The sequence below is a fragment of the Myxine glutinosa genome, chromosome 14 (assembly GCF_964187855.1).
Source record: "Myxine glutinosa chromosome 14, kmMyxGlut1.1, whole genome shotgun sequence".
Taxonomy (NCBI): domain Eukaryota; kingdom Metazoa; phylum Chordata; class Myxini; order Myxiniformes; family Myxinidae; genus Myxine; species Myxine glutinosa.
This window is the reverse complement of record NC_136274.1, coordinates 8914193-8926210: the sequence shown is the minus strand read 5'-3', so window position 1 is coordinate 8926210 and position 12018 is coordinate 8914193. Positions and strand designations below refer to the sequence as shown.

The following is a 12018-nucleotide window of genomic DNA, read 5'->3' as shown; positions in this document are numbered from 1 at the left end:
CTGGCGATGATGACACCCTCCCTTGTGGGTAATGAAGCTTTTGGGTGAAAATTTTAACAAGTTTTAGACTTTTACCGTGGTTCGTGCTATGTATCTGTCCAGGATGGAAAGAGAAAATGTGGCCATCAACTCAGAAAATACCTTTGGCATCATGAAAACGGGTCCACAGGTGAGATTAGGTGTCAAGAATGGAGTATATCAAATGATGACTCCTGCTTTGTGGAATGCTTGCAAGGTCTGTGAACTTTCCATCCATGGTGGTCATATCTGTGCAAGGGGTCGTGGTAAACCTGGTCCTCCATTGTTTGTATAATCCTTCCTGTTGTAGGAGCATGACTTTATAACCCTTGCGATGTAAAGGTCATACTTTGCCAAAATCCTCCGCTAAAGCTCATCGCTGATACGTTGTCATTGATGAGACAAAAGATTAATATTTTTTATTGTTTGCAGGCTGGAACGAGTCACTCTGCAATAAGTCAAGGCCACTCGCAAGCACATCAACCCGCTTCTTCAGGTTTATCAGGTAGGCCGTTGGATGTACAACCGCTGTACCTCCTTGTGTATGACCAACGTAATATTGAATGAAGTGAACCACCTTCCGGAGGAGGTTTAATCCCACCCTTCTCTGCAGCGCTTGAATCTGGCGGTGCACCGCCACCTCATGTCATCCCACATTCCGACCTGGGATATTTTATTCACTCGTTTAGAGGTGTCTTTAAGAACATGTCCTGATGAAAATTTGCATTTATTTTGCCGCCATTTTCAGAGGCCTTTCAAGCATTTATCGGTCAAGATTTTTCAACGTGTCATTTATACCATATTGCAGACAGCTGTTTATCTCGTGGACTATGACAACAACAACAACAACAACAACAGGCATTTTAAGGCCATTTTCCCTGCGAGAGCGGAGGTTAGCCTTGCGGTCCCCATGACAATCTTCTCCATTTTGCCCTATTTTCTGCATCTCCCCTTGTTAACCCCCTTGCCCGCATTTCTTCTTCCACCACCTTCAGCCAAGTCTTTCTCGGTCTTCCCCGTCCTCTACTTCCTTCTACATTCATTTCCATCACTCTTCTCAACCAGTCACTTTCATCTTTCCTCAACACATGACCAAACCATCTCAAACTGTTCCTCTTCACAGCATCAATCACAGGCTCTATTCCCATCATCTTTCACAATTCATCATTTGTCTTCCTCTCTCTCAACGATACTCCACACATCCACCGAACCATTCGCATTTCCACCCTTTCCTGCCTTCGTTGCTGCTCTACGTTCATTATCCATGTCTCGCTCCCACAAATCATAACACTTCTCACACATGCAGCATACACCTTTCCCTTCAGCTTCAACGACACTCCCCTCCTCGTCAGCACGCCACTCAGTTCCCGAAACTTCTTCCATGCACATCTCACTCGAGCAACCGTTGCCGAGTCTGATCCACCTTCTCCATTCAGCATGTCTCCTAGGTAGCAAAATATTTTCACACCTTCCAGCTTCACGTCGTCTCCAAGATCCAACTCAACATTTCCTCCATCTGCAGCTCCCTCTGTGCACACCTGACACTTGAATGTAGCTGCCACACTGGTGAATGACACTCTCAGACCACTACATTTTTGATGAACCCACTCAGCGCACATTGTACATTGAATGGAGTTCACTCCGACACCCTTCCTGCACACAGCACACGGCCACTTCCCAGTTCTTTCCACCTCACCACATGCTTTACCACTTGCCATCACCTTCGTTTTTTCCGATATTCACCTTCAGACCTTTTGTCTCCATACATTCCTTCCACTTGTTCATCTTCTCCTTCAGTCCATCCATACTTTCCGCAATCAACACCAGATCATCTGCATACAACAACTCCCACGGTAAACCCTCATTTGCATTCTGAGCCAGCACCTCAATCACAGCTACAAATAGTAGTGGACTTAGTACCGACCTCTGATGCACTCTCACCTTCACCTCAAACTCACCACTGTTCCCGTCCTTCATCCTTACAGCTGTGCGCGCTCTTTTGTACATTGCCATCACTACTCTGATCAACCATTCCTCCACTCCTAACTTCCTCAATGCCCATGTTAATACTTCACGTGGAACCCTATCGAATGCTTTCTCCAGATAAACAAACCCAAGAAACAAAAGCTTCCTCATCTCCATGTACTTCTCCTGCAACTGCCTTACAATAAAAAGCGTGTCTGTCATACCTCTTCTGGCATAAATCCAAACTGCATTTCGTCGATCTTCACTTTCTTCCTCATCCTCCTCTCCAACACCCTTTCCAATACCTTCATTCCATACTCCAATAACTTTATCGCTCTATACGAGACACAGTCAAGAGGGTCACCTTTCCCCTTGTGTAGAGGGACGAGGGTACTCAGTTCCCAATCCACTGGAATGCGGCCTTCTTTCACCACCAGATTACAGATCTCTGTCATCCTCTTCACACCCCAACTTCCTGCTGCCTTCAACATATCTCCCACAACTCCCGTGGGCCCTCCCGCTTTTCTACTCTTCATTGCTTTTATCGCTTCCTCAACTTCCTTCTCAGTTATCTTCTCTGCTGGTCCTAAAGCTGGGTTACTCTCGATGTTGCCGTCCCATTCATTCTCTTCATTCAACAGCATTTCCACATATCTTTTCCATCTTCCTTTAATTCCATCTGGGTCCACAACGATTTGTCCCACTTCATCCTTCAAGCAACTCACCCCCATCACATCACACCTCTCTTTCGCTATCTGCTTTGCAATCCTGAATACCGCTCTCTGACCCTCTTCCGAATCCAAGCGTTCTCTGAACATCTTCCGACATGCCTCCTGCGCCTTCGCTACCTCTTTCTTTGCAGCCTTCTTGGCTGCCTTATAACTTTCATGCTCTGCCTTTTCTGTCCCCGTCCCCGTACCCTTCGCCTTCTGCCACTTCTTGATCTTCTTCCTCTTCTCGTCAATCCTCTTTCCAACTTCATCTTCAACTTCCAACCACATCATCCTCTACCCTACTCAGCCTCTCTTTTAATGCCTCCCTCACTGTCACCTCTTTCAACCTCCACACCTTCATTCTCGGTTGGTACTTCACCCGCCGGGCTCTCCTCTCACCTTTCACCCTTATGTTGCAGACAACCAAGTGATGCTGTGAAACAGGACTATTGTCGGCCATTATCCACTGCAGATAGCAGCAGTTCCTGAACTTCTTCCACAATAATGAATTTTCCATTCCTACCTGGATTCATTCCTCCTCCCTTTCAAATCCCCTGCTTATCTTCTCAGTTCTGGTACTCAGATGCATTTGCTTCGGGAATAGCTGCCAAGCAACTTTCTTTCTCAGCTTGGAAAGAAAAAGAAGAATCGATGAAAGTGTCCTGCATTGTCAATGGTCTTGATGGCCCTGTCCACCAGGGGATCAAGGTGAGAAGCAGAAACACCATCCATAGTGTGAAGCCAATCCCATGGCACATCGGATGGAGGCTTTGGAGACCATTTTAAGCTGAGTAAGACTTTCCTCTGCAGAGAATGCTGAGGTGATGGCTGGATTTGGAGGCCAACATGAAGATATGATCGACCCAAGACAGGTTTCGTTTGGTAGTGAGACCCGGGAGCTCCAGAGACTGTACCTCTCCAAAAGTTTAACCACATAAATAAATTGGCGGATTTGCCAGCCAGTCTTTATGAAGATATGAAGTGACAGATTGAATCGGTGAGACTTTTAATCATTGTCTTGCTCAACTCTCTCATATGTTTCCGTTAATTCCGTGGTATTGGCAGGCCATGCTTGGTGGTTCTCAGATATTGATTCAGATGCTACAACGTGTGCTCGATTTGTTTCCTTACCCGGAGAAGAAGTTGGAATGCCGACATTACTTTTCAAGACTGCAGTCACAAAAGAGATGTGGTATATTGCATTATCCTCGTGAATCATGCGACTGTCAAGTATCAGTACACCTAGTCAGTCAAATGACACGTGATATATTTTAAATGCACGTTTGTCTGGAATATTGAAAATTCTTTAACAAAACAAGGGTTTGTGTTCCCCCATTAGGCCAAACTGTTGCCCATAATGTAACACATATCTGCCTCCATACTTGGCCTTGAGCTGAAGATATTGGGATAGGTTTTCATTGTTTTCACCCAGGTATGATCTTCCAACATCATTGTTGAAGCATGGATTCATCAGAGTTCATAAGTACATCCTGCCATTACTTGTGGGTCACACCATACACCTCCTTTAATGAAACTTTTGAATCATTGTATTCCTTTTTGTCAGATGTTCTCCACACCTGTATCCAAGTTGGTAGAAATGATGTCGGAGTGCGAGCACGGCAAGTAAAGACACATTCTTGTCACGGTGTCAATATTGACGTGCTTCCAGGTTGTCTTTCTGCAGCAGTGACATTGTCCTTGATGAAGTCGATGACATTGACGTTTTTGAGATCACTGGTAGACAGAGGCAAAAATAAACAACCTCCGCCCACCTTTGGTGGCGGAGGTAAAAAGAAGCCTGCACCGCCAGTCCTCAATAAATAGCACCGCAAAGCGGGCGTAACCCCTCAGCCCATGCATGCTGAAAGGAAGCATTGATGATAATTTGTTATTTGAAGCGAAGTTGTATACCGAGTAGGAACTGCAAGTCATGAAATTTTCGCCCATGAACCCATCAACCCATTTCGCGCCCATGAACCTTCCTCTACTCAACCCCAACAAACACTGCAAAAATGGATTTAACCGGGCAAGTCGTTCTGCTCGAAATTGACGGAAACCAATTTCAAGATGGCTGCCGTGGCGGCCATATTGAAAATCGCAGCGCGCCCATTTTCGAAAGGCACCTTCCTCTACTCATCCCCAACACACACTGCAAACATGGATTTAATCGGACAAGCCATTCTGATCGAAATTGACGGAAACCAATTTTTTTTTTTTTTTTTTTTTTCTATACTGAATCGAGGCTCGTGAAAGAGCTGACAACCGCGAGGGAAAGACAAAGACAGTACATGGGGACCGCGAGGGAAAGACAGTACATGGGGACCGTGAGGGAAAGACAAAAACAGCACATGGGGACCGCGAGGGAAAGACAAAGACAGCACATAGGGACCGCGAGGGAAAGACAAAGACAGTACATGGGGACCGCGAGGGAAAGACAAAAACAGCACATGGGGACCGCGAGGGAAAGACAAAGACAGCACATAGGGACCGCGAGGGAAAGACAAAGACAGTACATGGGGACCGCGAGGGAAAGACAAAAACAGTACATGGGGACCGCGAGGGAAAGACAGTACATGGGGACCGCGAGGGAAAGACAAAAACAGCACATGGGGACCACGAGGGAAAGACAAAGACAGCACATAGGGACCGCGAGGGAAAGACAAAGACAGTACATGGGGACCGCGAGGGAAAGACAAAAACAGCACATGGGGACCGCGAGGGAAAGACAGTACATGGGGACCGCGAGGGAAAGACAAAAACAGCACATGGGGACCGCGAGGGAAAGACAAAAACAGCACATGGGGACCGCGAGGGAAAGACAAAGACAGTACATGGGGACCGCGAGGGAAAGACAAAAACAGCACATGGGGACCGCGAGGGAAAGACAAAGACAGTACATGGGGACCGCGAGGGAAAGACAGTACATGGGGACCGCGAGGGAAAGACAGTACATGGGGACCGCGAGGGAAAGACAAAAACAGCACATGGGGACCGCGAGGGAAAGACAAAGCATAGATACTTGAAAATCAAGATGGCTGCCGTGGCGGCCATATTGAAAATCGCAGCGCGCCCATTTTCGAAAGGCACCTTCCTCTACTCATCCCCAACACACACTGCAAACATGGATTTAATCGGACAAGCCATTCTGATCGAAATTGACGGAAACCAATTTCAAGCTGGCTACCGTGGCGGCCATATTTAAAATCGCAGTGCGCCCATTTTCGAAAGGAACCTTCCTCTACCCAACTCCAACACACACTGCAAAAATGGATTTAATCAGACAAGCTGTTCTGCTCGAAATTGACGGAAACCAAAAGTTGACGGAAGCCCGGGTGGCTGCCGTGGCGGCCATATTGAAAATCGCAGCACGCCCATTTTCGAAAGGAACCTGCCTCTTCTCAACCCCAACACACACTGCAAAAATGGATTTAATCGGACAAGCCTTTCTCCTTGAAATTGACGGAAACCAAAAGTTGACGGACGCCCGGGCGCCCGCCTGCCTGGATGCCCGCCCGCCCGGACGACGCCCGTGACGACAATACCCCTTAGCCCATAGGTCGGCAACAGGCGGCGCGCGGGCCAGAAATGGCCCGCCAGCAATAATATCTGCCCCAGCAGATTATTTTGATAATCTGAAGAAAAAAATATATATATATATTATTATTTTTATTTTTACAATATTGGACAGTCCTACATATAGGCTATATATGTCCAAATAGAGATTCTATCCCCACCTGAAAAATGCTTATTATACGAATGACAGGCACAGACAATCACGAAACAGGCAGCGGGCTGCACTGTGACGCTGAACCCCCTCATAGTGGAGTCATTAAGTAGGATGTGGACAGCGCCTGGTGCTGAAATAGCCGACATGCGGTGTGTGGTATGAAAAAAATAACCCCAGTTCAGTTAATCATTCAAACTTTATTTTTAGGATACGAATTTTATATGAAAATTTTTTAGGATATAAAATTCAAACATTAGGGATACGAATTAGAATGAGCCATTCATTAACTAAATTCAAAATACAACTTGGCTATTAAATACACAACCCAACGACAACTCACTTAATGTGAAAACTGGCATCTTCCATCGGTCACGATTTTTTGGATGTCTGGTGATATGGACGTCACTTTGATCCGCATGCAGTTCTCCAGGTTTTTATTCGTCAATCGATTCCTCTCGTGCGTCTTTATCGCATTCGTTGATGAAAAGGACGACTCGCATGTATAGGTGGAATGGAACATTGTGAGCACATAAAATGCGAGTCTCTTGATCATGCTGTACTCCTCTGAGCATGCCACCCAAAAGGCACTCACCGACTCCGCACTTCTGAGCGCATCGCTGACCAGGGAGGTTGTTTGGAAATCAATTAACTCCATTTGTAATGCAGCCTCATCCAAAGAGGGTATAATTTTTTTCGCCAGGGAGGAGAAGTCTCCACGTGGTCGGACTGTGAGAGGGTCACGTACAAAGGCAATGATAATAATAATAATAATAATTCATTTATTTTGTATAGCGCTTTTCCAGAAGCCCAAAGGCGCTTTGACAGAGTGGAAAACATAATGCATAACAATACATGAAAACAACAATTGCAAAAAGACAAGAATCAAGAAAACAAACAGCAGCGATATACGGCATATATATAAGACAAGAATCAAAAAGACAAGACAAGAATCAACAGGGAAATATTTAAAGCAAAAGGAGGGAGAAGGAGAAGAGATAGTCAGGGGTTAAATGCTGTGGGTTGAATGTTGAATGCAGCGTTGAACAGGTGGGTCTTTAGTGATGTTTTGAATGTGGTGAGTGAGGAGGAGTCTCTGATGGTGTGAGGTAGTGAGTTCCAGAGGGTGGGAGCAGCGATGGAGAAGGCCCTGTCCCCCCAGGATCTGAATTTGGTCCGGATGGAGGGGGTCAGGAGGTTGGTACCAGCAGAGCGGAGGTTGCGGGTGGGAGTGTGTCTGGAGAGGAGGTCAGCCAGGTAGGATGGGGCCAGGTTATGGAGGGCTTTGTATGTCAAGAGGAGGATTTTGTACTGGATTCTCTGGGGGATGGGGAGCCAGTGAAGCTTGTAAAGGACGGGGGTGATGTGGTCACGGGTCCGGGAATGAGTGAGTAGACGGGCAGCGGAGTTCTGAATGTATTGGAGTTTATTGGTGATTTTTGAGGGTGAACCATAGAGGAGGCTATTGCAGTAGTCCAGACGGGAGGTGATGAAGGCGTGGATGAGGGTTTCTGCAGCCGTGGAGGAGAGGGATGAGCGGAGACGGGCAATGTTTTTCAGGTGAAAGAAGGCTGACTTTGTGATCTGTTTAGTGTATTTGTCGAAGGAAAGGGTTTGGTCAAAGATGACGCCAAGATTCCGGATGTGAGGGGAGGTGGATACTGGGATACCGTCGATGTTGAGGGCAAAGTTATGGGTGGATTTTGTGAGCGTTTTTGGGCCAATGATGATTATTTCAGATTTATCACAGTTAAGCTTGAGGAAGTTGATTTGAAGCCAGGATTTTATTTCAGTGATGCAGTTTGTCAGGATAGAGTGGGTGTCGGTGGAGACGGACTTGGTGGAGATGAAAAGCTGGATGTCATCGGCGAAGCAGTGGAATTGGAGACCATGACGGCGGATTAAGTGACCGAGCGGGGACAGGTAAAGGATGAAGAGGAGGGGGCCAAGAACTGAACCTTGGGGGACACCTTGGGGGAGGGGAGCAGTGGGGGATTTGCAGTTATTGATGGAGATGAACTGGCATCTGTCAGAGAGGTATGATTTAATCCAAGAGAGGGCAGTGCCGGTGACGTTAAAGGTGGATAAAAGGTCCAATGATGTCCTTTGGGATAGAGTAGTCCTCTAAACCTCGAAGTGAAGTTGACCTGTAGCTGCTTGATGAAGTCCACCATCAACTCTGCCACTTGTCCAGGTGCCTGTGTTTTTAGTGTACTGAAATGTAGGAGCCTGCCAGTTGATATGTCTGACTCCAACAACTCCAGCTTCCTCGTGAATGATTCGAGCTTTTCAACCATGTCGACTATGGTTTTGCCTCTCCCCTGTAGCTGTAGGTTAAGCTTGTTTAGGTGGCCAAATATATCCGCTAAAAAGGCAACATTGGACATGAACTTTCCATCTCCCAAAAGGGCAAGGTGGTCAGCTGCTGCCCTAATCTTGCTCAATCTAAGGAATGCCTTGACCTCATCCAGTAGCGCACAGAAGCGGTCCAACGCTTTACCTTCGCTCAACCAGCGCACGTAATTATGTAGCAGCAGGTCATCGTGGGTGGCCTCTTCTGACTCAGCCACAAGTTGTCGGAAAAGGCGATGCTGGGTGCTTGATGTACCCCTGACAAAATTAATGACACGCATCACTTTATCCATAACTTCCTTTAGCTCACCACTGAGTCTGGCGCAAAGGACATTCTGGTGGATGAGGCAATGCAGCCCATGCATTTGGGGGGCGAGCTCCTTCAACCTGCTCACCAGACCTCTGCGCTTTCCCACCATAGCAGGAGCCCCATCTGTCACGATTAGGTTAATCTTCTCAAATGACAATGAATGAAGCCTAAACAACTCTTCCAGTTTAGTAAATATAATGTCCCCAGTGGTGTGCCCTTCTAATGGAATAAGAGACAGCAGCTCTTCCCTGAACACTTTTCCATCAAAATATCTAACATAGACGCACAACTGAGCTACATCTGTGTTGTCAGTGCTCTCGTCAATGGCTAGGGAAAAGTAATTGGCCTGACTGAGACCCTCGATAATAACTCCCTGCACAGCATCCGACAGTGCCTCTATGCGGCGGGTAGCGGACCTCGCAGAGAGGGGCACCTGTTTCACTGAGGCAATGATACCATCCATCGACTTGTCGGTTGTCAGTTCCTCCAAAACTGTCACCATAACCTCCTTGAAAACCTCTGCATCAGTGAACGGCCTGTTGTGCCGTGCGAGCACCCAAGACGCCTTTAGGGACGCACTTGTCACTTTCTGTTGGGATGTGAGGCCTCGCACTAGTATCCTGCTGCTGTGCGCATAGCTTGCTGTGAGTGCATCAATTTTGCGCTTTCGTGCCTCTGACTGGAGTGGAAAAGCCACTTTGAAGGTGCCATGCTTCGTCTCGTGGTGCCGTTTAATGTTATATTCCTTGCAAGCAGCGACAACTTCGTTGCAGATAAGACACAATGGCTTAGCGTTGACGAAACTAGGTAGGATGAACGCATAGCTCTCTTTCCATTCTTCTTTGAATGTCCTGTTTTCACTGTCGACTTTCCTCTTTAGACTTTTGGATAACGACATTTTGTCAGGAAAAATTCAAGGAAGTCAATAAATCAATAAACAAACAGAAAACACAGCAGTAAATGTAAATCCGTAATCCAAAACTCAGAGCCGGGGCACAGTCAAAGTTCTATCGCCAGCAAACGGGGTCCAAATCAGTAGGCAATATAATAATCCAGAGACAGGCAGAGTTCGGAAATCCAGGCGGCAAGCAAACGTAATCCAGGGACAAGCAGGGTCAAACACGGGCACAGGTAATGTAGCAGAGCAAGCAGAAACGTAGTCGGAAAACAGGTATGGGTTATCGACAGGAGAATCAATACGGGAAAAAACGCTGGAACGGCTTGGTAGAAACACAGGCACGATCTGGCAAGGAACAGACAGAATGAGGGCGCATAAATAGCTGAGACCAAACAATTAACAAATGAGAGACAGACGTGTGATTGGACATGGAATGCATGGGGAAGATTGAAAGGAATTGCACGGGGGAGCTTGAAAGGAATGTGGGAGTAGCCAACCTGCAATGACAGGAGAAACAGAGTTAGGCGGGGCCAAGACGCACATGGTGACAAAAACATAAACAAACACACGTGGTCACACCACACTCACACACACACCTCACCAGACAGAACAACGAACACATATAAAAGCGATCAGACAGAAGTCCTTCTTTTTTTTTTTCTTCTTTTTTGTATACTGAATCGAGGCTCGTGAAAGAGCTAACATTTACTTCACAAACAAATCAACCAGACAAACAAAATATATAAAAAGAGGGAGCGGAAGACAAGATGGGGAGAGAAGGGGAAGCACACAAACACAACATTTGAGAGCAGGGAGATGTGTGGAAGGGAGAGGGCTTGGGGGGAGGAGGCGTGGGAAGAGGGGGGGGGGGGGGGGAGGGAGAAGTACAAAACACAAGGACACTAAGGACTTCCAGGACAGAAGTTGGTATTTCAAAAAAGTGGAATTGGGGTGAAATTAGCGGGGGTAGAAAAGATCAAGGTTTTGGATGGGGGAAGATAAGAGACGGTGGTGAACAGCTGTTTTAAAGACCTGGAGGGTGGAGTGGGATTGAAGAGAGTGAGGGAGTTTGTTCCAGAGGTGGAGAAAAGAGGAATGAAGGAGTGAAGGTGAGCAGAGAGTCTTGATTTTGGCAGTTTAACCATAAGAGGGTTGCAGGCAGATCTTGTGCGACCTGTAGGAATATTTGCGGGACAGAGCCCAGAGAGAGCTGGGGGGGGGGGGGGGCAAGGCCAGAGAGGAGTCGGTAGAAAACGGAAAGACCACCAACCTGCCTGCGGTGAGTGATTGAGAGGCCCTTGGAGTTAGCTTCATCGCGGGAGATTCCACTGATTCAGAATGCTTTGGTTTCAACAGCGTGAAGACGAGCTAGGTGTGAGGCAGGAGCACCAGCCCAGAGGGGAGAGCAGTATTCCATTGAGCTGCGGATGAAAGCCTTGTATGTGGTGAGGAGCTCAGGTGTGCCAAGGAAGGACTTCGCATGACGGAGGATGCCCAGTTGGCGACTGGCTTTGGAGGCCAGATTTGAAATGTGGTTTCCCCAGGAAAAATCATGGCAGATAGTGAGACCCAAAAGCTTGAGTGACAGAACTTCTTGGAGAGGATTATTCAGAAAGTGGATGGGAGGGTTGTCCAGTCGGTCTTTTTGGAGAGACATCGTAAGAGTGTGAGATTTGTCAGGATTGAAAGACATGGTCCACTTGTTTGCCCAGTCTGTGATTTTGTCCAGGTCTGCAGAGAGTGAGGAGGCTGCAGACTGCCGATCTGAGGGATGAAGAATGGAGCGACAGAGAGTAGAGTCATCAGCAAAGAGATAGAGAGGATTTTCAAGAGAGTCAGAGAGATCATTTATGAAGACCAGAAAAAGCACAGGGCCCAGAACACTGCCTTGGGGAACTCCAGCCTGAACAGGAAGAGGAGATGAGAGAAACCCATTCAGGGCCACACGTTGACTACGACTAGAGAGGAAGTCCACCAGCCATGCGTGGAGTTTTCCATGGATACCAAAAGAGGAGAGTTTGGTGAGCAGAGCGGGGTG

At 47.2% G+C, this 12018-nt stretch overlaps 1 protein-coding gene across 11 annotated transcripts in view; it reads left to right on the top strand.

The window, feature by feature from the left end:
* CLIP1 (CAP-Gly domain containing linker protein 1) overlaps positions 1 to 12018 on the top strand; it is a 256458-nt gene that overhangs the window by 221892 nt on the left and 22548 nt on the right. For all 11 annotated transcript variants that reach the window (XR_013621408.1, XM_068135143.2, XM_068135139.2 and 8 more), the window contains 2 exons: positions 103 to 169; positions 451 to 523. Coding sequence is in view for 10 of the 11 variants with exons in the window: in XM_068135143.2 (XP_067991244.2) it covers positions 103 to 169; positions 451 to 523 (140 nt within the window). In the remaining variant the exon portion in view is untranslated. The remainder of the gene's footprint in view (positions 1 to 102; positions 170 to 450; positions 524 to 12018) is intronic.